Source organism: Pristis pectinata, chromosome 2 (genome assembly GCF_009764475.1).
Source record: "Pristis pectinata isolate sPriPec2 chromosome 2, sPriPec2.1.pri, whole genome shotgun sequence".
NCBI lineage: Eukaryota > Metazoa > Chordata > Chondrichthyes > Rhinopristiformes > Pristidae > Pristis > Pristis pectinata.
Genome location: NC_067406.1, coordinates 10,413,058 through 10,440,162, shown reverse-complemented (window position 1 = coordinate 10,440,162; position 27,105 = coordinate 10,413,058). Strand labels below are relative to the sequence as shown.

At 44.0% G+C, this 27,105-nt stretch overlaps 1 protein-coding gene across 2 annotated transcripts in view; it reads right to left on the bottom strand.

The window, feature by feature from the left end:
• The window catches only part of LOC127567524 (disintegrin and metalloproteinase domain-containing protein 12-like), a 48,664-nt gene that overhangs the window by 5,406 nt on the left and 16,153 nt on the right, over positions 1 to 27,105 (bottom strand). The window contains exons 4-12 of one of the 2 annotated variants that reach the window (XM_052010520.1): positions 24,217 to 24,295; positions 21,512 to 21,585; positions 17,660 to 17,792; positions 16,569 to 16,622; positions 14,733 to 14,804; positions 10,991 to 11,163; positions 5,600 to 5,681; positions 3,758 to 3,894; positions 1,141 to 1,246 (exon numbers count right to left, since the gene is read on the bottom strand). In XM_052010520.1, coding sequence (XP_051866480.1) covers positions 1,141 to 1,246; positions 3,758 to 3,894; positions 5,600 to 5,681; positions 10,991 to 11,163; positions 14,733 to 14,804; positions 16,569 to 16,622; positions 17,660 to 17,792; positions 21,512 to 21,585; positions 24,217 to 24,295 — 910 coding nt within the window. The remainder of the gene's footprint in view (positions 1 to 1,140; positions 1,247 to 3,757; positions 3,895 to 5,599; positions 5,682 to 10,990; positions 11,164 to 14,732; positions 14,805 to 16,568; positions 16,623 to 17,659; positions 17,793 to 21,511; positions 21,586 to 24,216; positions 24,296 to 27,105) is intronic. The other variant, XM_052010521.1, reaches the window with a different exon arrangement.

Genomic DNA, 27,105 nt, shown 5'->3' with positions numbered 1-27,105 from the left:
AGATAAAAAAAGATATCTTTATTAGTCACATGTACATCGAAACACACAGTGAAATGCATCTTTTTGCGTAGAGTGTTCTGGGGGGCAGCCCGCAAGTGTCACCGCGCTTCCGGCACCAACATAGCATGCCCACAACTTCCTAACCTGTACGTCTTTGGAATGTGGGAGGAAACCGGAGCACCCGGAGGAAACCCACGCAGACACGGGGAGAACGTACAAACTCCTTACAGACAGGGACCGGAATTGAACCCGGGTCACTGGCGCTGTGATAGCGTTACGCTAACTGCCACACTACTGTGCTAACTGGTATACCGAACAGGCATAGACCGGGTAGATAGTCAGATTCTGTTTCCCAGGGTGGAAACATCAAATACTAGCAGACATAGGTTTGAGGTGAGAGGGGGAGATTTTAAGGAGATCTACGAGGCAAGTTTTCTATACAGAGAGTGGTAGGTGCCTGGAATGCACTACCAAGGGAAGTGGTAGAGGCGGATGCGATAGCAATGTTTAAGAGGCATTTAGACAGGCACATGAACAGGCAGAGAATGCAGGGATATAGACCGTATTCATGCAGATGGGATTAGTTAAGGTTGGCATAATGTGTTATACTGTTCTACGTTCTATGTTCTGTGGTAGCCCATATAGGTGAGTGAGGAGAGGTGAGAAGTATGAACGGGACAATCGATTTAGGGCATGGGCAACAGAGTTCTGGATGAGCTGAAGCTTATGTAGAGTGATAGATGTCTGTGCAAATAGATGTGCACTAGAACGGTCCCCTTGGACAATAAGATTGTCTCTTGACCTCACAATCTACCTTGTCATGGCCTTGCACCTTATTGTCTGCCTGCATTGCACTTTCTCTGTAACTGTAACACTTTATTCTGCATTCTGTTATTGTTTTACCTTGTACAACCTCAATGCACTGTGTAATGAATTGATTTGTCTGGATGGTATGCAAGACAAGTTTTTCACTGTACCTTGATACATGTGACGATATTAAACCAATGTACCAATTTGCCAAATTAATTTACCAAAACAGAGATAAAATTCTGTAAAGTCACCAAATGCCTAATTTGTAAAGTACTGTGGAACGGGTTATGGGAATGGCATTTATCTTTTTCTAGAGATACCCTCACTCACCATGGAGGTGTCTGGCTGATCCTTCAGACAACTGACGTCGAAGTTTTTCAAGAAGTGGTTCAGAAATTCTTTACTGCAATCACTGAATATTGGATTCATCGGTGACCTGTGGAGAAAAAAAGAACAAGAATGTTTTTTTTCAAAAAAACAATTCAGTAATTGGCAGATGGAAATAACTAGAGCTTGCATAAATCCTTGATCAAACTTGGAGAAAGTGCAGACCAGGCATTGGAAGATTTACCGATACAACATCGGCAGTGTTACAGTTCAAGAAGATACTTCCAGCGTGAATGAGAGATAAGTGACTTCTCACATAGCTGGCATTGTTCTCCATGAGGCAGGGAAGGTTAGAGGGAGATTGAACAGAGGAGGAGAAAACGATGAGGGTGAGATGTTTTATGAGTTGTTATGATCTGAAGAATGCAGCAGTGTTGGAAGCAGATTCCGAGGATTATTTATATACTTGAAATGGGAGGACATCAAGTTCCTGCAAGAAGAGAAGGGAGTGGGGTTAACGGGTAAACTCTTTCAAAGATCTGCTACAGGGACAATGGATCAAATAGCACCTGTGCTCTGTAATTCTGTACTAATTTTTCCCCAAAGGTAATTCTGGCCCTCACTGAAAACCCTACAGCATAGCCCTCTGCACCCATTACCCAAGTGCTATCCATATTGTGTGAAGAAGGTGGCAGTGAGATGTCTACTGGGGAGGTAATCACTTCAGAACCTGTTTCTGTCATCTCACCACATTCAACTTCAGAGGTAGTGTCATCCTCACTGAATTCAAGTCAAGTAGCCAGGGCATCCAACGAAATGGCTCAGGTAATATCAACTAACATAGATCATAGAACATAGACATGCACAGGAACAGACCTTCACGGGAACAGAAGGTCTGTTCCTGTGCTGTACATGCACAGGAACAGACCTTAGGCCCACAATGTTGTGCTGAACATGATGCCGAATTAAACTAAATCTCTTCTGCCTGCACATGATCCATATCCCTCCATTCCCTGCATATTCATGTGTCTATCAAACATCTTCCTAAACACCACTATCGTACCTGCTTCCACCACTGCTCCAGGCAGCGCGTTCCAGGCACCCACCATTCTCTGCGTAAAAAACTTGCCCCGCACATCTCCTTTAAACTTCTTCCTTCTCACCTTAAATTCACGTCCTCTAGTACTTGACATTTCTACCCTGGGAAAAAGACTCTGACCGTCTACCCTATCTATGCCTCTCATAGTTTTATAAACTTCTATCAGGTATGCCTCTCATAATCTCAACAGAAATGACCAGGGATTGAATTGAACACCTTCTGGTTATGAGCAGCACCATGCAGTTCACCCATTCAGATACTGGGAGATTGTCTTTTATTGTTTAGTAAAGCATTTAAACTTACGAGTGCCTTCCATTGCTCCAAATGAGCATTATTTATCCTCAGCCACTCTGTCACTATAAGTTGCCCATATATAGAAGTGATTACCTAGCACTTAGAGTCAAGGGATGGTAACATGCTAATGTTACCCCATCTTAGGTTTATGATATTAGACGACACAGTCTGAAAACGGGACAAGGCCATTCAGCCCTTCAAGTTTCTTCTGTCATTCATTCTGACCATTGCTGATGTCGTATATTAGCTCCATTTATCCACCTTTTCCTATATTCCTTGAAGTACTCTCTTTGAAAAAAAATAATCTCCATCTAGAGTATCCAGAGACATCTGGGCAAGAAAGCTCCATCTGTGACCTTTGTGTAAAAAGTTTTTCCTGACTTGATTGGTTAAGTCCCTTCTTGCTGCCTCGGTAAAGCAGCCAACATAATCAATGACCCCTCCCTCCCCTGGACACCCTCCCTTCTTATCGAACAGAAGACACAAAAGCCTGAAAGTATGTACCACCTGGCTCAATGACAGCTTCTATCCCACTGTTATAAGACTATTGAACAGACCCCTAGTACAATAAGATGGATTCTTGACCTCACAATCTACCTCATTGTGACCTTGCACCTTATTGTCTACCTGCGCTGCACTTCCTCTGTAACTGTAACACTTTATTCTGTTTTCCCTTGTACTACCTCATTCACCCTATCTTTGCCCCTCATGATTTTATACATCTCTATAAGAACAGAACATTATTGAATCAGTTGCACTTTTACAACAATCTGACAATTCCTTGGCTACCATTTTAGGCACTCAATTCCCAGTTCTGTTTGCTTTCAGTGCATTTTTTGCCATTGGTTAACCTGGTATCATGATCACCTACGTAAACAATCGTTACTGCACTTCAAAGGGTACATTGCCACAACAAAGCGCGGAGTGTTGTATCAATGTGACAGTGTCTCGAGACTCTAGACTGCACTGCACAACGAGGATGATTCTAACTTGGGCTGACAGTCAATGTGTGTTTACTTCACTGAAGTCAGTGAAAGCAGCAAATGGCCAGTTTAATTGACATCGCCCAGAGTTATAGTGACCCTCGCTATGCTTTACAAGAATACCTAGAATTACAGTTCATTTATTTTAGGAAGCCAATATTCCTTTAATGACCATAATACAGCCCAATTACTTGATCTTTAAAAGATCATTAAATGGAAGGAGGCAAATGTTAATTGTCCTTACTCAATCGATCTTGCCAGTAAGCATTTCCCAGAAGTGACAGGGCAGTGGCAAGAAGGTCTATCGTGATGCATTCCCAGATTGTGACCCAGCTCATGAGCAATATATTTAGCCACCTCTCTGACACTATCCTGGTCATCCTGCAAGTGTAAAAATAAATGCATTAGTACAATACCTCCAGATCCATACAAGAGCTTCTTCACAATGCACCCTCAGCTCTCAAAGTTTTGCTGTTGTTGTTTATTCATTTTTGATGGAGTGGATACTGCCGGCAACAGCAACATTTATTGCCCATCCCTAATCAAGTTCAAGTTCAAGCTTGTTGTTGTCATAGGTATACCCACACACACAGGGTATAAATGTCATGAAAATTGGCTTTTTGCAGCAGCATCACAATACAGTACAAGATGAAGACAAACTTGTGAACATAGACTTGAATTAACATAAATTATACATAATTTACAAGTGTGCAAAATAACCAACGGAATAAACACTAGGGGAAGATTGAGAGAGAGATGAAAATTTAATCCGAGGTGGTTTTTCAGGTCAGCTCAAGAACCTGATGGCAGTGGGGAAGAAGCTATTGTTGAACCTTGAGGTGTGGGTCTTCAGGCTCCTGTACCTCCTGCCTGATGGCAGCATCGAGAAGGGGGCATGGCCCGGATGATGGGGGTCCAACTGGGGGTCCAAATCTTAGTGAGGTTCTTGTTCAGGACTTTGGGATTTTTTTTTGCAATTAAGTGCAGGATATAAATGCAAATTTTTTTGATGTACAGGTTGAAACTCTTTAGTCTGACATGCTTGAGACCTGACCAGTGCTGGACCACAGAAAAAGGCAGGCCACAGAAATTGCCCCCCAATCATCTTCCTCTGGGCAGCAAAACTGTCCTTTTAACACTGTTCTTTTAGACACTCCCTGGATTATGTCAAGGTTCCAAGAACTGCCCGTAACCCTAAACTTTTGTAAATCAGAAATGCTGTTGGCTGAGACTGCAAAAGTTGAACTGGTGGATTAAATAGTTACAGATTGTACAGATCTTAGTTACCTTTGGATCTTAACTTGATTTTAGTTGGAATTAGTTAATTAGTACAGATCTATACTACAGATTGCAAACATGCCAGGCTACGGGAGCTGCTGGAACACAGAATGTTGGACCAAAGAGTTTCAGTCTGTATTACCAAACACGTTCAATATCTAACCCGCTCTGAATTCTGTCTGTTGGAAGAGATGGTAAACAGAGGACCAGTCTGCATTTACATGAGGTATAAATGATCCTTTGACATGGTTTCTAAGAAGAGCAAGTGTCCCATTCTTGGTGTCCAAATCAATATCTGTTCCTCAGTCAACGTTAATAAAGACACTGAATGTTGAGTTACATTTCCACTTCTGGGAGCGTAACGCTTTACAGTGCCAGCGACCCTGGTTTAATTCTAGCCGCTGTCTGTAAGGAGTCTGTACGTTCTCCCCGTGTCTGGGTGGGTTTCCTCCGGGTGCTCCGGTTTCCTCTCACATTCCAAAGACATACGGGTTAGGAAGTTGTGGGCGTGCTATGTTGGCGCCGGAAGCGTGGCGACACTTGCGGGCTGCACCCCAGAACACTCTACGCAAAAGATGTATTTCACTGTGTGTTTCGATGTGCATGTGACTAATAAAGATACCTTATCTCTTATCTTAATTGGCTGTCTTGTCCATAAAACTGAATCAGTGTCTACAACAGGAGCAAGCATTTCATTGGACTTTGGGACACTCTGAGATCCTGAAAGGGACAAATGGAATACCATCCTTCTCTTTGATCTCATTGGACACATACAGCATCTAAGAAAATAAATGCCATTGGGTCCTACCTTGACAACTCCTCCACTTCTCTCCTTCGAGCACATCTTGCTGAGGTAGGCTTGTCCCAGAGACCTCTGGAAGGGCACACCACTGGAGGGGAGGGAGTAATAGAAGACACATTGTTCAGTGCCAGGCAAACCCAGTTTGATCTAAAACAGCAGCATAAAAACAAACTGCAGGAGGAACTCAATGGGTCAGGCAGCATCCGTGGAGGGAAATGGACATTCAACGTTTCAGGGCGAGACCCTCCATCTGGACTGAAAGAGTAGAGGGGAGATAGCTGGTATGGAGAGGTGAGGGGGAGGGGTGCGGCAAGAGCTGGCAAGTGATGGGTAGATCCAGGTGAAGAGGGATTGATGGGCAGGGATTCAGGTGAGGGAGGGAAGGGTGGAGATATTGAGAGAGGATGGGAGATGATATGTGGAGGTGCAGATATCAAAGAGAGGAAGGTGAAGAGCAAGAAAATAAGGGACGTGGTGTGTGCAGATGGGAACAGTGGGGGCGACGGGAGCCAGTGATAAGATATCTTTCTTAGTCACATCTACATCGAAACACACAGTGAAGTGAATCTTTTGCGTCGAGCGCTCTGGGGGCAGCCCGCAAGTGTCGCCGCGCTTCCGGCGCCAACATAGCACGCCCACAACTTCCTAACCCGTACGCCTTTGGAGTGTGGGAGGAAACCGGAGGAAACCCACGCAGACGCGGGGAGAACGTACAAACTCCTTACAGACAGCGGCTGGAATTGAACCCGGGTCGCTGGCGCTGTAATAGCGTTACGCCAACTGCTACACTACCGTGCGGATGGAGAGGGTGGGGGAGGGGAAAGAGGTTGGGGAGGTGGGGGGGTTGGAAAGAATGGCCTGTGTGAGAGAGCCTGGGGAGATCAGAAGGAGAGAGAAAGGGATAGATTTAAAACAGTATTGACTCAAGATGTCCCTCTCTCTTTAAATAACTTCAGTGCAAATGGCCACATGAAATACAAGCAGGTGGAGGCCATTCAGCCCCTTCTGCCTGATTTACAATCCAATAAGGACGAGCTGATTGTTAACCTCAATACCACTTTCTTGTCCTAGAGTCATAGAGCCATACAGTACAGAAACAGGCCCTTCAGCCCAACTGGTCTGTGCCGACCGAGGTGCCCCTTGCAAGCTAGTCCCATTTGCCATATCCTTGCAAATCTTTCCTGTCCATGTATCTGTCTTTTAAAAGTTGTTATTGTACCCGCCTCAACCACTCTCTCTGGCAGCTTGTTCTGGAGCGTGGTGACTCGTTGCAAGCTGCTCTCTGCAGATCTACTCATTACTTCTACAATAATTGTTCTACTCTTTTAAATTTAATTCTCTAAGAATTACTAATAATGTTCTTTTAAATCTTCTTACAAGGCTGGCGATCTTCTGCACTGCACTTCCTCTGTGGCTGTGACACTTTACTCTGTATTCTGTTATTGTTTTTACCCTGTACTACCTCAATGCACTGTGTAATGAATTGATTTGTACGATCAGTATGCAAGACAAGTTTTTCACAGTACCTCGGTACAAGTGACAATAATAAGATAAGATATCTTTATGAGTCACATGTACATCGAAACACACAGTGAAATGCGTCTTTTGTGTAGTGTTCTGGGGGCAGCCCGCAAGTGTCGCCACGCTTCTGGCACCAACATAGCATGCCCACAACTCCCTAACCCGTATGTCTTTGGAATGTGGGAGGGAACCACAGCACCCAGAGGAAACCCACGCAGACACAGGGAGAACGTACAAACTCTTACAGACAGCGGCCGGAATTGAACCCAGGTCGCTGGCGCCGTAACAGCGTTACGCTAACCGCTACACTACCGTGCCTGACCTAAATAACAAACCAATACCAATACCACTCTCTGTGTAATAAAACTGTCCCTCAAGCTTCTGTTAAATCTTTCCCCTTTCACCTTAAACCTATGCCCTTGATTCCCCAACCCTGGGAATAAAGACTGAGTGTATTTACCCTATCTATGCCCCTACTAACAATAAATCTTGATTCTCTTAATATCTAAATATCTTCTGAGTGGAAAACAAATAAAACTGTGGGTGCTGGAACACGAAACAGAAACAGATATGCTGGAAGAACTCAGCCAGTCAAGCAGCGTCTGTGGAAAGAGAGACCAGTCAATGTTTTGGGTCAGTGATCCTTCCTCAGAACTGGGGGGGAGAGGTGGAGGGGTTATAATTTTCAAAGCAGAACTCTGGGGGGGGGGGGGAGGTGTGAGCTGTAAGACAAAAGACCATGCAGACATAGGTTGAGGCGATCAGGTGATAAGGAGAATGAGTTCTGACCATTAGTAATGCATTTAAAAGAAACAGGGTAAGAAAGGAATCTGGAATGTTAACTGGTTTATCTTTCCACAGAAGCTGCTTGACTGGCTGAGTTCTTCCGGCAATTCTGTTTTTTGTTAAAAATCTTCTGATCTGTCTGTGGATTCTCAGCCACATTCCTCTCGGGTACAAAATTCCAAAGATACACCACCCTCATAAACAAATTTCCTTTTATCTCTGTCCCAAATGGCCAATCCTTTATTTCGAGACTGTATGGACCCAGCCAGGGGAAACATCTACCCTATTAAACCCCTTGAGAATTGTGCACACTTCAGTGAGATCACCAAATAAACATCTCTGAGTGTGCTTCCTAGGGTTGACCATGACACCAACAAACGATGAGCATGCGTCAAGGAGACACGGCTGATCACAGCTGCAGTGACTGGTCTATTTTGAGTTCAATGCTGTGCTGGAGCTCCCCCTGCTGTCACTGTGGAGAATTGCCACACTAGAGATGCTCCAGGTTCAGAGAGTCACAGAGTCATACAGCACCGTAACAGGCCCTTCAGCCCAACTGGTCCATGCTGACCAAGATTCCTATCTAAACTAGTCCCATTTGCCTGCATTTGGCCTATATCCCTGTGAACCTTTCCTATCCACATACCTGTCCAACTACCTTTTAAGTGTTGTTAATGTACCTGCCTCAACCACTTCCTCTGGCAGCTCACTCCATATACTGACCACCCTCTGGGTGAAAAAGTTGTCCCTCAGGGCACCAATACTGAAGACGAGAGGGCATGGCTTTAAGGTTATGGGTGGGAGGTTCAGGGGAGATGTCAGGGGGAGGTTTTTCACCCAGAGAGTGGTTGGTGCATGGAATGCGCTACCTGGGGTGGTGGTGGAGGCAGATACATTGGACAAGTTCAAGAGTTTGTTGGATAGGCACATGGAGGAATGTGAGATAGAGGGATATACGGGAGGAAAGGGTTAGATAGTGTGAGGGTGGTTTGATGGACGGCACAACATGGTGGGCCGAAGGGCCTGTTTTGTGCTGTATGGTTCTATGGTTCTATGGTTTTGGTGGTTCCTACTCAATCTCTCCCCTCTCACCTTAAACCCATGCCCACTAGTTCTTGATTCCCCAACCCTGGGAAAAAAACTGTGCACATTCACCCTTTCGATGCCCCATGATTTTATACAGCTCTGTAAGATCACCCTCATTCTCCTGCACTCCAATGAATAAAGTCCCAACCTGTTCAATCTCTCTATAACTCAGTCCACCGAGTTCTGGCAACATCCTTGTAAATCTCCTCTGCACTCTTTCCAGGTTAATTGCATCTTTCCTATAGCAGGGTGGCCAAAATTGAACTTAATATTCCAAATATGGCCTCACCAACGTCTTGTTTATTTACACCCTTCTTCACCTGGATCCACCGATTGCTTGCCATCTCTTGCTCCATCCTTCCCTTTACCTCTTTATACTCTCTCCCTCAATCTTTCAGGCCAGATGAAGGCTTTCGACCAGAAACATCCGTTTCCCTCCACAGGTGCTTCCTGACCCACTGAGTTCTCAAGCATCTTGTTTTTGGTATAGATTCCAACAACTGCAGTCTCTTGTGTCTCCATTTATATCCTCACCAACATTTACACAGCGCCATCAACATTGCAAGAAATCCCAAGATGCTTCTCAGAAGCATTGCCAAGCAAAATTGACTCTAAGCCACGTGAGAAGATATTAGGGGAAGTAATGAAAACCAATGCAAAGATGTTGGATTTAGGGCATGTCAGAGGAGAAAAAGGAGATTTTTAGGGAGAGAATTCCAGAGTTTATGTTATTGATAGTTAAGGGCATGGGTGCTAATTAAATTCAGGGAAGATCAAGGTACTGATAAGGTGATAGGGCTGGAGGAGATCAGAGATAGGAGGGGGCATATTGTTATCTGCCAATATAAAATGGATATTTAACATAGGTTTACAAGGATTCTTCTGTCTTTCTTTCTCACCCTGCATCAAATAGGCCGTAATTGTATAAGCGGACATTGACATTAAGCAGGGAAGGTTATAGAGGCCAGGGGGGTTGTAGGAAGCTGACAGATATCATGATCGGGCAGAAACATAGAGCTGAAGTAATGGATCAGCCATTACGTGAAGTAGCAGGTTAGAGGGTCTGAATGGTCAGTTCTGTTCCTGTTTTTCATGATATGCTGAAATGGAAAGGGTGTGGGTTCTTTTGGATCATTAACCATTCAGACCAAAATGGTGTTCTTATTTACTGTTTATTCTAGCAGGTCGATAGGGCTGTTAAGAAGGCGTATGGTGTGTTGGTCTTCATTAGTCGGGGTATTGAGTTCAAGAGCCGCGAGGTGATGTTGCAGCTCGATAAAACTCTGGTTAGACCACACCTGGAGTATTGTGTTCAGTTCTGGTTGCCTCGTTATAGGAAGGACATGGAAGCTTTAGAGAGGGTGCAGAGGAGATTTACCAGGTTGCTGCCTGGATTAGAGAGTATGTCCTATGAGGATAGGTTGAGTGAGCTGGAGCTTTTCTCTTTGGCGAGAAGGAGGATGATAGGTGACTTGACAGAGGTGTACAAGATGATAAGAGGCATAGATCGAGTGGACAGTCAAAGACTTTTTCCCAGGGCGGCAATGGTTAACATGAGGGGGCATAATTTTAAGGTGATGAGGAAGGTATAAGGGGGATGTCAGGGTAAGTTTTTTGCACAGAGAGTGGTGGGTGCATGGAATGCACTGCCTGCAGAAGTTGTGGGGGCAGATACATTAGGGATATTTAAGAGACTCTTAGATAGACACATGAATGATAGAGAAATGGGGGGCTATGTGGGAGGGAAGGTTAGATAGATATTAGAGCAGGATAAAATGTCAGCACAACATCGTGGGCCGAAGGGCCTGTACTGTGCTGTAATGTTCTATATTCTATGTAATTCTATTTAACAGTGGAGTGTGGGCAATAGTTTTTGGATGTTGGGATTGGATTGTGGATCATAGTGACCTTCCCTGGTTCAGAACATTGTGAGCATTTAGTCCCTTCTAAAACCCATGGCACCACACTGCAGCGTGGTCCCAGGTGACACAGACCCACATCTACCTGACAAGTTGGGCGTTGTCATGGTGCTTCCTTGGCACAAGTTCCTTGGTTCTCCATTGCATGAAGTTTTGCAGGGCCTCCGCGGTATCCTCGCTGGAGCCAACCTTGTTTTCGATTGTCCAGACTTCAATCCCAACTAGGAAAATCTGGATATTTAACTGCTTTTGGTAAATCTGAAAAACAATGGATCCAAACAGTGCATTTAGAACCTGCAATTCTTTTCAAATTCTTATGCACAATTATTTTAATTCCCTCCCTCCTTTCTTACTGGAACAACAGGACCTTAAATGAGTAGGTTGCACATGCCTACTAAAGTCAAAGAGTTATCGAGTTGTGCAGCACAGAAACGGAGCCTTCAGCACCCCATGTCTATGTCCACCATTTTGCCCATCTATGCCAATCCCATTTGCCTGCATTAGGACCGTATCATTCCGTGTCTTGCCTATTTAAGTCTCCTTCCCTTTTCTCCTTCTTCCCTTCCACTCATTGTCCTCCTTTAGCTAACTCCCCACTGTTGGCCAGAAGGGATTAAAATCTCCAAATCAGCGAAGTGAAATGAGCCAAGGACCGTGGAAGCAGACAAACCAGATGTCATGTGGTCAAAGGAATGGAGGCTGCCATTTTGTGAGACTATTCTTGCGGCCACCATTTTGTGAACTGGTTCTTGCTCAGGGATAGCTTGATCAGAGCAATTGAAAGTGGACACGATAAGGTTCCTGCTGATGTTCTGCTAAACTTGAGATCATTTCCAAATAAGAAGCTGTTTATTTGGTTAGGTAGAAATGGCAGGCTTGTAGAAAGAACAGCCCGTGACCTGAAGTAACCTGAGCCCAGTGTTTGGCTGACATGGCTAAAGTGGTTTGAACTGGTCTGATTCAGAGAGAACAAAGAAAGTTACATGAGACACAAGTCTGGTGGAAGAGCAATAAAATAACACTGCTTGTAGCCTTGGGCTAGAGCCAATGAAAGGCTGACAAACATGAGCCAGATCGGCCAGAGCCAACGAAATCGAAACACAACAGTTTGAACTGATAAGGAAAGTGAATAGGAATGAGGGGCTTCAGATGCAAAGCAGCAAAAACTCTGGAGACCAAACATCACAGAAGTGGATAACCCTACGTCAGAAACGTGGAGATTACGTCGGGATCAAGAGGAATGCCAGGCCAGTGTGAACTCCTATTCCCGGGTATTACCTTGTCTATTCTTTGACCGTTCAGGGAGGGTCAGAGAAACCTATCATGTGTGCGTGCACAGGTATTTAGTTTTGTACGACTTGCATGCTTGTTGTTAACTGAACCAATAAAGGTATTTGTCAGTTAATACAGATTCTCTCTGTGCCCAATTTATCATTATTGTTGAGGGTAGTTACAAGCAACATCACCATGGTACTACTAAAAGTCTTGAGAATTTGAGGGTGTTAATTAAGCTTCCGATACACAGAGTGTTCTGGTCTTATCTCATGCAATTACTACAAAGATTCAGTGAAGTCATCCAACAGTTATTTTTGGACAATAAAAAGTTGGTCGTCACAATTGTTCACATCTCAAGATCAATAAATGGCTTATCTTCATAACATAAAGGGCTTTGTTGAAGATTTTCACACATGCACATTATGAGTTAACCAGCTCGTCCATTACTCAAGACCCTCACCTTCCAGGACATGCCCTCTTCTCGTTACTACCACCGGGGAGGAGGTTCAGGAGCATGAAGACCCACACACAACGATTCAGGAACAGCTTCTTCTCCTCCGCTTTCAGATTTCAGGAACAGCTTCTTCCCCTCCGCCATGAACCCATGAACACTACCTCATTGTTCCTATGTTTTGCACTATTTATTTATTTTTGTAAATTATAATAACAACAAATGTCACGTCATCTAAGTCAGTGATAATAAATCTGATTCTGAGGTGTCATTGCTTTACCAGAGAAGGAATCTAAGTGCCTAGTGACCCACTGTGGTGAGGTTTGGTAATTACAAGAGCGAAGGAGCTCATGGATTATTGCTGGCTAGTTGTAGGTATTAACAGTGCATTAGTGCACACAGTCTGACCGTGCGACTGTGTAATTTTACTGCATTACATATATCATGGGCATTGAGTATAAGAGTAAGGAAGTCACGTTGTAGCTGTATAAAACTTTGGTTAGACCGCACTTGCAGTATTGTGTGCAATTCTGGTCACCCCATTAAGATAAGATATCTTTATTAGACACATACATCGAAACACACAGTGAAATGCATCTTTTACATAGACTGTTCTGGGACCAGCCCACAAGTGTCACCATGCTTCCGGCGCCAACATAACATGCCCACAACTTCCTAACCCATATGTCTTTGGAATGTGGGAGGAAACCAGAGCACCCAGAGGAAACCCACGCAGACACGGGGAGAATGTACAAACTCCTTACAGACAGTAGCCGGATTTGAACCCGGTTCACTGGCGCTGTAAAGCGTTACTCTAACCGCTACACTACCGTGCCTGCCCATCAGGAAGGAACAGGAAGGATGTCAAGGCTTTGGAGAGGGTGCAGAAGAGGTTCAGCAGGATGCTGCCTGGAATAGAGGGCATGAGCCATAAGGAGAGGTTGGACAAACTTGGGATGTTTTCTCTGGAGTGTTGGAGGCTGAGGGAAGACCTGGTTGATGTTTATAAAATGATCAGAGGCAGAGATAGGGGAGACAGTCAGAATCTTTTCCCCAGGATAGAAAATGTCAAATACTAGAGGACATGAATTTAAGGTGAGAGGGGGAACGTTTAAAGGAGATGTGCGGGGCAAGTTTTTCCACACAGAGAGTGGTGGGTGCCTGGAATGTGCTGCCAGGGGTGGTGGTGGAAGCAGATATGATAGAGGTGTTTAAGAGGCTTTTAGATAGGCACATGAATGTGCAGGGAATGGAGGGATGTGGATAATGTAAAGGCAGAAGAGATTTAGTTTAAATTGGTATCATATTTGCCGCAGACATTGTGGGCCGAAGGGCCTGTTCCTGTGCTATACTGTTCTATGTTCTCTGTTCTATCTCAGAATCCATTAACCATTGCAGTGTTTCTGATAATAATTGAGGGTTTTGGAATAAATTGTAAAAAGCCACACAATGTGTTCATGGCCCAGCAAGTTTTATCCGTTTGTTCCCAGTAATCCAACATTCCACCCAACATCCAATATTCTTCTTCAATGTATTGAAATCATCACCTTTTGGACTAGCATCCAATCTAACCTATTTCCAGGACTTCTTAACTGCTCATACTCCCCTTCCTCTTTCACTCTATGGCCTTTGAAAACTTTAAAAGGTTTGGCTATTTTGAGTTACAGTATCTGGAGACACAAGAGACTGCAGACGCTGGAATCTGGAGCAACCCACAAAGCGCTGGAGGAACTCAGTGGGTCAGGAAGCATCTATGGAGGGAAATGGACAGACGACGTTTCGTGTCGAGACCCTTCATCTGGACTGGGTCAGATCTGGACTGGTGCAGTTCAGGTGAAGGGTCTCGACCGGAAACATTGACTGTCCATATTTCCCTGCAGAGGTGCTGCCTGACCCACTGAAGACTCTGCAGGGTCTCAGCTCAAGATGTCGACCATCCCTTTGCCTCCACCGTTGCTGCTTGACTCACTGGGTTCTTCCAGCAATTTGTTTTTTGCTTGAGCTACAGTGTCTTCTGCCCTATGATTTAAACAGCATGGTGAACGATGGATTTTAACCTTTTACCTGACATTCCCAATTAGAAGTATTGCATTTCCATTACCTGATTGACATGATGTGCGAGAGTGATTAAACGATCCTGTGTCTTTTTGAGATCCCCCCCATTTTGCAGAAACTGGAAAACAAAATGATAACAATTAGTTCACTAACCCCATATCTCTTGATTCACAAGACATGAAAGAAACATAAATGAAAGGTTTTCATTGATATCGCACCTTTCACATCCCATGCAAATCCAGTGTGCATTTCTGTCAGGCGAGGCTCATTTCCAACAGGAAATCACACAACAGCTCTGCAAGTTGTATCTGAATTCCATTATTTTTCTTGTGGGCAATCCTGGCTAGCCCAGCATTTACTGCCCACCTTGAAATGCCATCTGAACTGTTGCAAGACTATTACAAAGGGCATTAAGAGTCACCCACATGGCTGTGGGTCTGGAGTCACAAATATGTGGCAAATTTCCTCTTTGAAATCCATTAGTGAAACAGATGGGGCTTTTTAATGCAATCAAATGTTTCACAGCTGCCGTTATTCATGCTACTTTTTATTCTCATTTATTTCACCTTATAGAGTTAAATGTGTTTGAATTCTGCATTGAGATTTGAACGTTTTTAGTTCAATGTTCTTGATTGCAATTATAACCCACAATGCTGCTGTGTATAATTGCACAAACTATTCCTTCACATTAATTTCCACAAAATCTCTCCCTGAATGAGTTTACCTGATATCCATTCTCATACCCTAACTGATATTGCTCTTAGTGGTGCTTCTCAACAGGGTGATCAATTTTCCTGGATCAATTTTGTCTGGTTCCACTATAAACTTAGGAGCTTCAAATGATTCATTCTACTTCCTCAGAAGGCTAAGGAAATTTGGCAAGCCCCCGATACTCTCACCAATTTTTATAAATGCCTCATATAAAGCTATCCAGACACACCACAGCTTGGTACGGCAACTGCTCTTCCCAAGACCGTAAGAAATTGCAGAGGGTTGTGGACACAGCCCAGCACATCACGAAAACCGGCCTCCCCTCCATGGACTCGGTCTACACTTCTCACTGACCCCTCCCACCCTGGTCATCTCTTTTCTCCCCACTTCCATCAGGTAGAAGATACAAAAGCTTGAAACATGCACCACCACATTGCAAGATGGTGCCGGAGCACGGCAACTTGTTGCAAGCTGCTCTCTGCAGATCTACTCATTACCTCTATTATAATTGTTCTATTCTCTTAAATCTAAATTCCACATCTGCCTGCACTGCACTTCCTCTGTAACTGTAACACTTTATTCTGCATTCTGTGATTGTTTTCCCTTGTGCTACCTCAATGCACTGTTGTAATGAATTGATCTGTATGGACCGTATGCAAAACAAGTTTTTCAGTGTACTTCAGTCTCTGTGACAATTATAAACCAATTTAGTAAGTCACCAGGCTCAAGTACAGCTTTTATCCTGCAGTGTAAGAGTCCTGAACTGACTTCTTGTACGATGAGGATGAAATCTGGATCTCTTAATCTACCTCACCATGACCCTTGCACTTGTCTACCTGCACTGCACTTTCTCTGTAACTGTAACACTATATTCTGTATTCTGTGATTGGTTTTCCCTTGTATTCCCTCAATGTATTTATGTCTTCAAATGATCTGTATGGATGCTATGCAAAGCACTGCATCTAACAAGTGACAATAATAAACCAATTACCAATTGAAATCTACCCCTTTTTAAAGATCCAGCTACCTTGTGCAATGGTGTCCTGAAATATTATGCCATCCTCTCCCAACCACTGTGATCAGCATGGCAAAGCTCCTTGAGATGAAAGCAATGTTTCTAAACATCATGGCTTGACTGAATGCCCCACTATGCCCCATTGAATAGCCTTACCTCTTCTCTGTCAGCCACCAGGTAGAGTTCAATGCTGAGATTAGTATTGTAAGTCTAGTAAAGAAAGATAAAGAAAAGTCATAGAAGTGTACCCGGCCATCCAATTTTCTCATGTACTTATGAAGCAAGGAATATTGACCAGGGTGGTGGAACAGCTAGTGCCAACCTGTCTTCAATACCCAACCATTCAACAGACAGGACACAGTATAATTCTCATCAGAAAAAAAGAGGACATAGGTTTAAGGTGAGAGGTAAGGAGTTTTAAGGGGGCTGAGGGGTAAGTTTTTTACACAAAGAATGGCCAATATCTTGAACGCACTGCCAGAGGAGGTGCTTGTGTTGTGAAGGGTCATGGCTGTCATGTGACACCATTGATCACATGGTCAAAAGCCACACCACTGTCAATCAAGGTCTGGCTCCACCCACCCATTAGCGTACACACTTGACCAATGGCCTTTGTAAAACACCCTTCTACCTGGCCCTGAGCGATTGGCTTGTTTGAATTACCTAGGCTGGCTCCACCCCCAGCCCTCCAGCACTATAAAGAGTGCCACATGTGCTTGGCTCTCCCCCTTTATCTTTTCTGAGGGATGTTGAGGTAAGCTGTGCATTGCTTAACAGAAATTAGTTAAGGAAACCTGGGACCATAGAACTGATGTTTGCACTGTCAAGGAGAGTGGCAGGTGTCATATTGTTTCTTCCTTGATTTGTTTGTATCCAGTTTGGTGTGGGTGTGCATCTCACCCTTGTTGCAATCCCCCCCATGTTCACAATCACCTGTGTGTGTGTGTGTGTGTGTATTGCCCCTGTTATCCTGTTCTGTGTTTGTCTTTCATAAATAAATCATTTTAACTCCAAAGACTGTGTCCAGAGTCCTTGTCCTTTGAGACCTTTTGAACTTGTCTGACAACAGTGGTGGAATCAGATACAATTACCCTGTTTAGACAGACACTTAAACAGGCAAGACATAAAAGGATACAGTCCTAATGCGGATGTGGGATTAGTGTAAAAGTTGTGGCGGGCCAAAGAGCCTGTTTCTGCACTGTAAAACTCTATGACTCTATAAAAGTAAGGTAGCCTCAGTTTCTTACCACAAGTTGCGAGTAGGAGTGGGAGAGGTGCCTCTTTGTTCGGACATGCTGTGACCGGCTGACTTTGTGTCTCTCACTGCCATCGCTCACTGGATCGATGATATACTCCTGGTCTCCCATCGATATGTACCCACTGCATTGAAAGGTATTCATAAGCATCTCAAAGCTACAAGGACTTCACCAGTGAAAGAAATTATATTAATATATATTCAGTAAGATGGCACTGGAGCATGGCGACTCATTGCAAGCTGCTCTCTACAGATCTATTCATTACCCTTACTATAATTGTTCTACACTTTTAAATTTAAATTCTATGTCACTTACTATTCTCAGCAGTGCCTCTACTTCCTCAGGAGGCTAAAGAAATTTGGTATGTCCCCTTTGACACTCACCAACTTTTATCGATGCACCATAGAAAGCATCCTATCTGGATGCATCATAGCTTGGTACGGCAACTGCTCTGCCTAGGACTGCAAGAAACTGCAGAGAGTTGTGGACGCAGCCCAGTGCGTCACAGAAACCAGCCTCCACTCCTTGTCTTTACCTCTCGCTGCCTTGGCGAAGCAGCCAGAATAATCGAAGACCCCACCCACCCGGGTCATTCTCTCTTCTCTCCTCTTCCATCGGGTAGAAGATACAGGAGCCTGAGGGCACGTACCACCAAGCTTAAGGACAGCTTCTACCCCACTGTGATAAGACTATTGAATGGTTCCCTTATACAATGAGATGGACTCTGACCTCATGATCTACCTTGTTGTGACCATGCACCTTATTGCACTGCACTTTCTCTTTAGCTGCGACACTTTACTCTGTAGTGTTATTGTTTTTACCTGTACTATCTCAATGCACTCTGTACTAACTCAATGTAACTGCACTGTGTAATGAATTGACCTGTACAATCGGTATACAAGACAAGTTTTTCACTGTACCTAGGTACAAATGACAATAATAAACCAAAACCAATACAGTGCAGTTAATAGCTCCAGGATGACCTCTTGCTGCAGCCAATTCATCATTGTTAAAGCATTGTTACTTTTGTAATGTAGAAAATATAGGAGCCAATAATGTTTCATTTATGGGAGGCCACTGTTGTAGAGCCACTGCCTCACAACTCCAGCAACCCATGTTCAATCCTTGGCTGCTATCTATGTGGAGTTTGCATGTTCTCCCTGTGATCGTGTGGGTTTCCTTGGGGTGCTCCGGTTTCCTCCCACATCCAAAGACACGTGGATTGGTAGGTTATTGGCAGCTATATCCCCTAGTGTATTGATGTGTGCTAGAATCTGGGGGGAGTTAGGCCATAAGACATAGGAGCAGAATTAGGCCATTCAGCCCTTCAAGTCTGCTCCACCATTCGATCATGGCTGATGTATTTTTCCCTCTCAACCCCATTCTCCTGCCTTCTCCCCGTAACCTTTGACGCCCTTACTAATCAAGAACCAATCAACCTCAGCTTTAAATACACCCAAAGATGGCCTCCACAGCTGTCTGTGGCAATGAGTTCCACAGATTCACCACCCTCTGGCTAAAGAAATCCTCCTCATCTCTGTCCTAAAGCAACATCCTTCTATTCTGAGGCTGTGTCCTCTGGTCCTAGACTATCCCACGATGTGAATATTGATGGAAATGTGAGCTGAATAAAAAAACTGGATTAATGGCAGATTAGTGTAAAGTTGATGGTCAGTACAGACTCAGTGGGTCAGAGGGCCTGTTTCTATAGTGTATGTCTCTATGACTCTAATTTATGTGGATGTTAGTGGTAAAATCCACCCTTATGGAGCATCTGTAATTGCCCCGAAATAAATGGCTTGTTCGGATATTTCAGGAGGTGGTTAAGAATAAACTACATTAGTAGGCCTGAAGTCACATATAGGCCTAAATAAATAAGTTTCTGTCTCTGACAGACATTAGGGAATCAGATGTGTTTTTATGACAATGCAGTAGTTTAATGGACACCATTACTATTACTAGACTGTGATTCCATATTATTTAATGGAATTCAAATCCCCTTGCTGACATTATGAAATTCAAGATCCCAGTATCATTAGCACAGTATCAGTCTAATAACATAATCATTGTACCTCCCTTTGGTGTACAACATGGTCTAACATAAAGGCAACAGTAAGAAAATAATTCGTTCTGCTTTGGGGATGTTGGCTGAGGGATAATTGAGCAACCCACCATGGAGATTTCCCTCAATCATCTCTGAACCACTATTTACATAGAACATAGAACAGTACAGGTCCTTCGGCCCACAATGTTGTGCCAACATTTTATCCTGCTCTTAAGATCTATCTAACCCTTCCCTCCCACATAGCCCTCCATTTTTCTATCATTCATGTGGCTATCTAAGAGTTTAATAATAATGATAAAAGGAGTTTAATAATTAATAATTCAATAAAATTAAATAAGAATATTTAATAACATTCAAGATCCTGAAAGGCAGATGGGGCCCTAATTTCATGGCTCATCTGAAAGACAGCAGTGTACAAGGTGCTGGGGGAACTCAGCGGGTCAGGCAGCATCCATGGAGGGAAACGGACAGTCGACGTTTCAGGTCGAGATCCTTCATCCGGAATCAAAAGGTAGAGGGGAGATAACCAGTATAAAGAAGGGGAGGGCAGGGGTGGAGCAAGAGCTGGTGGATCCAGGTGAGGGGTGGTGATAGGCAGATGGAGGAGGGGAGAGTGGAAATAGCGAGGTGGAGGCAAGAAAGGGCTGCAGATGATGGAATCTGACAGGAAAGGAAGGCAGAGCAGGGAATCAAGTGAGGGAGGTGGGGTGGGCAGGTGGGAATAGTGGGGGAGAGAAACCAATGGGAGGAGGGTGTGGGTGAGGGGCAGATGGGGTGGGTGCAGGGAGGGAAAGAAACTGGGTGACGGGTGGGGGCTGGGGTGGGTGTAGGAAGAACTGGGTCAATCGAGAGATCGAAAGGGACAGAGGGGGAGCAGTTCACCAAAAGTTGGAGAATCTGAAAGATATCCCCAGTGCCATACAGCACTACAATGCCATACGTTGTTATTTATATCTAATTGCTCTTGAACTCAAGACCTGCTTGACCATTTTAGAGGGCTGTTAAGAGTCAACCATGTCAGTGGGTCTTACATCACGTGTAGCCCAGATTGGATAAGGATAGAAGATCCCTTTCTCCTCAAGTGAACCACATGGGTTTTTATGACCGGCTGGTAGCTTCGTGACCAAAACGAGAATTTTATAAAAGAAAATGAAATTCCACATTTGTTTCCCCAGTTTCTATGGTGAGATTCCAACTTATAACTATAGATCAATTGCACATGCCTCTGGAAAATAGTCCAATAATATAACCACTTTGCCACCTCAGCCCAGAACTTCTTGCGCTTTAGCCTCTGGACAAGGAAGTTGAACCCAGAATCCTGACTCAAAGTAGTTTGCAGGTTCAATCCTGAGCTTGGGTAGAGTTTTCACCTTGTAACCAGGCAGATTTCTCTGACTGCTCCCACATCCCAAATATGTGCTGGTAGGTTAATTGGCTACTGTAAGTTATCCTTTGAGTCATACAGTACCAAAACAAACACTTTGTCCCAACTAGTTCATGATGATCAAGATTCCCATCTAACCTAGTCCCATTTGTTCACGTTTGGCCCATATCCCTCTAAACCTTTCCTATCCATGTACTTGTCCAAGAGTCCTTTTAAATGCTGTTAATGTACCTACCTGTACCATTTCCTCCAGCAGGTCATTCCATGTATATACCACCCTTTGAGTGAAAAAGCTGCCCTTTAAGCTCCCATTAAATCTTGAGCACTGATGCGCCATTGCCATTTTAATTAGTGCAATGTTTCACATCCACTGGACACAGGTTACTGCACCCACCTGAGACCCTGGCAGGTACAAAGAGACACTGAGGACTCAACTCCTTCAACAAACCCAGTGTAGCAGCAGTGGTCCTGAAAGAGAATTGACAGAAGTCTAATTCAATGTTCCCAAACATTTCACGACCTTATACTCCCCACACTATCCAACATTGCTTTCACTGGGGTGACCAATGCTGGTCTTCCCACATCCTGTAAATGAATAATAACAATGAAATACTTCCTTCTGTGTCCCTGTGGTTTCTCCCCCAAAGGTGATGCCACCTTTTCCCAATTCTATTTCACACTCAATGGTTTTACTCCAAGTAACCATGAGGCTCTTTGTGCCTGCCTGCCATTCAATGAGACTTTTTCTTTTGTTCACAGGGTGTGGATGTCACTAAATACCCAGGAGATAAAAGAGACTGCAGATGCTGGAATGTGGAGCAAGAAACAATCTGCTGGAGGAACTCACTGGGTTGATGAGCATCTATGGGAGGAAAGGAATTGTCCTTTAAAAATATTTTTGACCTTTTGAGTTCAAAGCATGCCTGAAACGTCGACAATTCCTTTCCTCCCACAGATGCTGCTTGACCTGTTGAGTTCCTCCAGCAGATTTTGTTGCTCATTAAGTACCCAGCTGGCCTCCACAGAAAGAGACAGTTAAGGTTTCTAATTGATGACTTTTTGATTGGAATTGGGAAATGTTAGTTGGGAAAAAAAGGTTTAATTTCTCCCAGTTTAAGTTTTCCCAGTCATTGACCTGAAACATTAAATCTATTTCTCTCTCCATAGATGCTGCCTGACCCACTGAGTATTTCCAGCATCTGCAACATTTAGTGTTTGTATTTTTTGTCTATCCCTAATTGCCCACTTCCTGGGCCACTGGAGGCCTGCTCAGAGTCAACATTGCCATGGTCTGGAGTCACATATAGACCAGAGCAGGTAAGGGTGATAGATTCCCTTGCCCTACTTAAGGCTAAGATTGATAGATTCTTGAGCTTAAGGCAGAGAATAATAGGTTCTTAATTGGTAAGGGGGGTTAAAGGTTACAGGGAGAAGGCAGGAGAATGGAGTTGAGGAAAACAATCAGCCATGATTGAATGCTGGAGCAGACTCAATGGGTGGAATGGCCTATTTCTGCTCCTAGATCTTATGATCTAAAAGGCAGCAATAAATGATTACAGCAATCCAGAATTTCTGCAGCTGTCATTACTAATATCTGAATTCCAAATTTCATTGATTCCTTGAAATTAAAATCCCACACGGGATCCATGGTGACTTGGTAAACTGGCTTGGCCATAGAACACAGAGGGTATTGGTGGAGGGGTGCTTTTCTGACTGGAGGTCTGTAACCAATGGTGTTCCACAGGGATCATTGTTTATCATTGTATATTAATGATTTGGATGAAAATGCAGAGGTCTGATTAGTAAGTTTGCAGATGACATGAAAATTGGTGGAGCTGTGGGTAGGAAGGTTGTCAAAGGACACAGGAAGATATGGATCAGTTGGAAATCTGGGTGGACAAATAGCAGATAGATTTTAATGCAGGCAAGTGTGAGGTGTTGCATTTTGGGAGGTCAAATGCAAGTATACAGTAAATGGCAGGACCATTAGCGTTGATATACAGAAGGATCTTGAGAAATAAGTTTATTACTCCCTAAAAGTGGGCGTACAAGTAGATAGGGTGGTAAATACAGCATACTTGCCTTCATTGGTCAGAACAATGAGTAAAGCAGGTTTTATACACACAGTGCTAAGCTGAGTGGAACTGGTAGAAGCAGATAGAACATAGAACACTACAGCACAGTACAGGCCCTTCAGCCCACAGTGTTGTGCCAACAGTTTATCCTGCTCGAAGATCTATCTAACCCTTCCTCCCACATAGCCCCCTGTTTTTCTATCATTCATGTGTCTATCTGAGAGTCTCTTAAATGTCCCTAATGTATCTGTCCCCACAACCCCTGCCAGCAGTGTGTTCCACACACCCACCACTCTCTGTTTAAAAAAAAACTTACCCCTGACATCCCCCTTATATCTTCCTCCAATTACCTTAAAATTATGCCCCCTCGTTAGCCATTGTTGCCCTGGGAAAAAGTATCTGACTGTTCACTCGATCTATGCCTCTTATCATCTTGTACACCTCTATCAAGTCACCTCTCATCCTGCTTCCCTCCAAGGAGATAAGCCCCAGCTCATTCAACCTATCCTCATAAGACATGCTCTCCAATCCAGGCAGCATCCTGGTAAATCTCCGCTGCACCCTCTCTAAAGCTTCCACATCCTTCCTATAATGAGGCGACCAGAACTGAACACAATACTCCAAGTGTGGTCTGACCAGGGTTCGAAAGAGCTGCAACATCACCTGGTGGCTCTTGAACTCAATACCCCAACTAATGAAGGCCAACACATCATACGCCTTCTTAACAACCCTATCGACCTGTGCGGCAACCCTGAGGGATCTATGGACGTGGACCCCAAGATCCCTCTGTTCCTCCACACTGCTAAGAGTCCTGCCATTAACCTTGTAGGATCTGATCCTGTGCTCTACTGTTCATTGTTCTATCTGCTTCTGAAATTATTTCATCGAATCATAGAGGGCCAATTACATTGGAAAAATGTGTATAGCTGGGTGGAAGATTGTGTGAATCATCAACACTAGCATGGACCAAATGAGCTGAATAGCTCGTGTCTGGGCTGCGTGAAGGTTAAGTGACAACACTCACGAGATGGTGGCGAGCCTTGGTTACCATGGATCCATCAGCTAAGTAGTGTGATTCACTGTAGGTCTCAGCCAGTAGGTTTCTGGAGAAATGTAATAAAGAAAATTTGCATTGTAACATGTGAAAAATATCATTTGAATGATTAATGGTGTATAGAGAATACAGCATTCAGTCCAATGAGTCCAACCCATTCATGATCCATTTGAGCTTCCTCTCATCTTCCCTCATCAAAACCATCAGTGTTTACACTGTCTTCCTCTTGCTACCTGTTTCTCTGTAAATCCATACATTTCTGCTCATGATAATGAGCCCCACAGTATTAGAATTCCCTGGATAGAGGTTTCTTTTGAAGTTGCATAATGGGACATGTGCCTTTCTCTCCACCATCCATGGCCGTACAATCACTACACTGTCCTGGCTTGGAAATACATCTCCAGCCCTTTATTGTGAGTGGGTGTAAATCCTGGAATAACCCTGCCCAACAGTACTGTTGGAGTACCTTCACCGGAAGGGCTGCAAAATCCTGGCACTTATGGATGGGCAATAAATGCTGGCAATTATGGATGGGGAATAAATGCTGGCAATTATGGATGGGCAATAAATGCTGGCCTTGCCAATGATGTCCAGATTCCAAAAATCAAAATTAAATAGAAGTTTGAGAATTTCCTCCTTAGGCCCTTGTATGGACAGGTAGTTGATGGCTGGCATGGACATAGTGGGCTGGAGGGCCTTTATCTTTGCTGTTTGATTCTGTCCTCCTTTATGGTGCTCTTTAAACCAGCCATTTTGACACAGCCTCAGTTTGAGATTTTGCTTCAAAATCTCTTACATGGAACATAGAGCAGTAGAGCACAGTACGGGCCCTTTGGCCCATGATGTTGTGCCAACCTATTATAAACACCTACTCCATGATCAATCTAATCCTTCCCTCCTACACAGCTCATAACCCTCTTTTTCATATATCTTCTTGTGTGAGACAATTTGTAATGATTTGCAATGTTAACAATGATATGCAAATGCTGGTGGGTATTCAATGCGGGGTTGTGCTGACATTTCACCTTTATTTGTTTCATTTATAAAAGAGATATAGGTATGGCTGACACAGACACCATTCATTGTCCATCCATGTGGCTCAACAGTAACAATCTTGTCTCTGAGCAAGAAGGATGTGGGTTCAAATCCCACTTCACAAACTTGGATGTAAAATTTAACAGAGTTTGGCACCACAGGAATGCCATGGTGTTGGAAGTGCTATCACTGTGGGATTCTGTGAGTTTGTTCCTGGAGCAAACAGTCCATCCATAGGCCAGAATGCCTCATCGCCAGATCTGTCCACAAGTCCCAAGACCTCGCTTGGCTGGCGGTGAGAGGTGCCCTCACAGTCAGAGCTTTCCTCTACAGATGACACATCACCGCCAACGCACACTGCCCTCAGGAAGGCTGCGGTGGGGAGGAAACGTTCACCCACCTCTTTGCAGACTGTGGATTTGCAAAGAGGGTGTGGAGACAGATGCAAGGGTCCTTGTCTCGGTTCATCCCTCACAGCTGCGTAACAGAGGACTCGCTGCAGGAGTACGTGCTGAGGGATGCAATGAAGCTCGGTGCAGCCAACGCTAATGCTCTGTGGCTCCTTCTGCTGCTGCACATGGAGGGGCAGAGTAGGGTGAGGAAGCCCCTCGAACAATGAAAGGGGTATCACCTCGGAGAGCCACGTTAGTGGCAATGGTGCTATGTTTGTTTGTCTGTGTTTTTTCTCTAAGTTTTACACTAAATGTAATAATCATGAATGTTAAGCTTTTGCATTTTACACTGTTCTTCCTTTCTACATATGTTTTTTGATGAATGAAGTTTATTTTTGATATTTAAAAAGGTGCTGTCTTCCAGATTGGGAGCTCAACCTAAATCCTTTCTTTTCTCTGTTCTGTGTAAAGTGTCCTATGCAACAGATTTAAAGAACAAAGAACTTATCCCGGGTGTACTACTTAACATTTACATCTCAATCATTATATTAAGAATATCTGGTCAATATCTCAATGTTGTTAATGGGAGTTTGCTGTGTTCTGGTTGACAGTCACATTTCCTAGTTTAGTAAAGTGATTACACTTCATTAGTAATTCATTGACTGAAAGGCAGTGAGGGGTATTGTGAAAGTTAGGAAGCACGGTAGTGTAGCGGTTAGCATAACGCTATTACAGCGCCAGCAACCTGGGTTCAATTCTAGCCACTGTCTGTAAGGAGTTTGTACGTTCTCCCCGTGTCTGCGTGGGTTTCCTCCGGGTGCTCCAGTTTCCTCCCACATTCCAAAGACGTACGGGTTAGGAAGTTGTGGACATGCTGTGTTGGCGCTGGAAGCGTGGCAACACTTGCGGGCTGCCCCCAGAACACTCTACGCAAAAGATGCATTCCACTGTGTTTTGATGTACATGTGACTAATAAGGATGTCTTATCTTTGCATACAAAGGGGACTGCAGGTGCTGGCATCTAGCATTAACCACTCCTCTGGCAGCTCGTTCCATATACCACCTTCTGCATGAAGAAATTGCCCCTCAGCTCTCTTTTAAATCTCTCCCCTCTCACCTTAAATCTATACTCTCTAGTTTTTAATTCCCTTTCCCTGGGTAAAAGACAATGTGCATTCACCCTAGCCCCTCATCATTTTATACACTTCTGTAAGATTACCTCTCAGTCTCCTACATTCCAAGGAATAGTCCTAGCCCGCCCAAGCTCTCTCTATAACTCAGGCCCTTGAGTCCTGACAGCATCCTTGTAAATATTCTTCGCTGGTAATTCACCAAATTGTTTGGATAATGGGTTTGTCATACTGAGAGAGAATAAGCGAACTGGTGCTGTTTTCTCAAGAGTAAATCATGCAAAGTTCTTATAGGGCTTGAC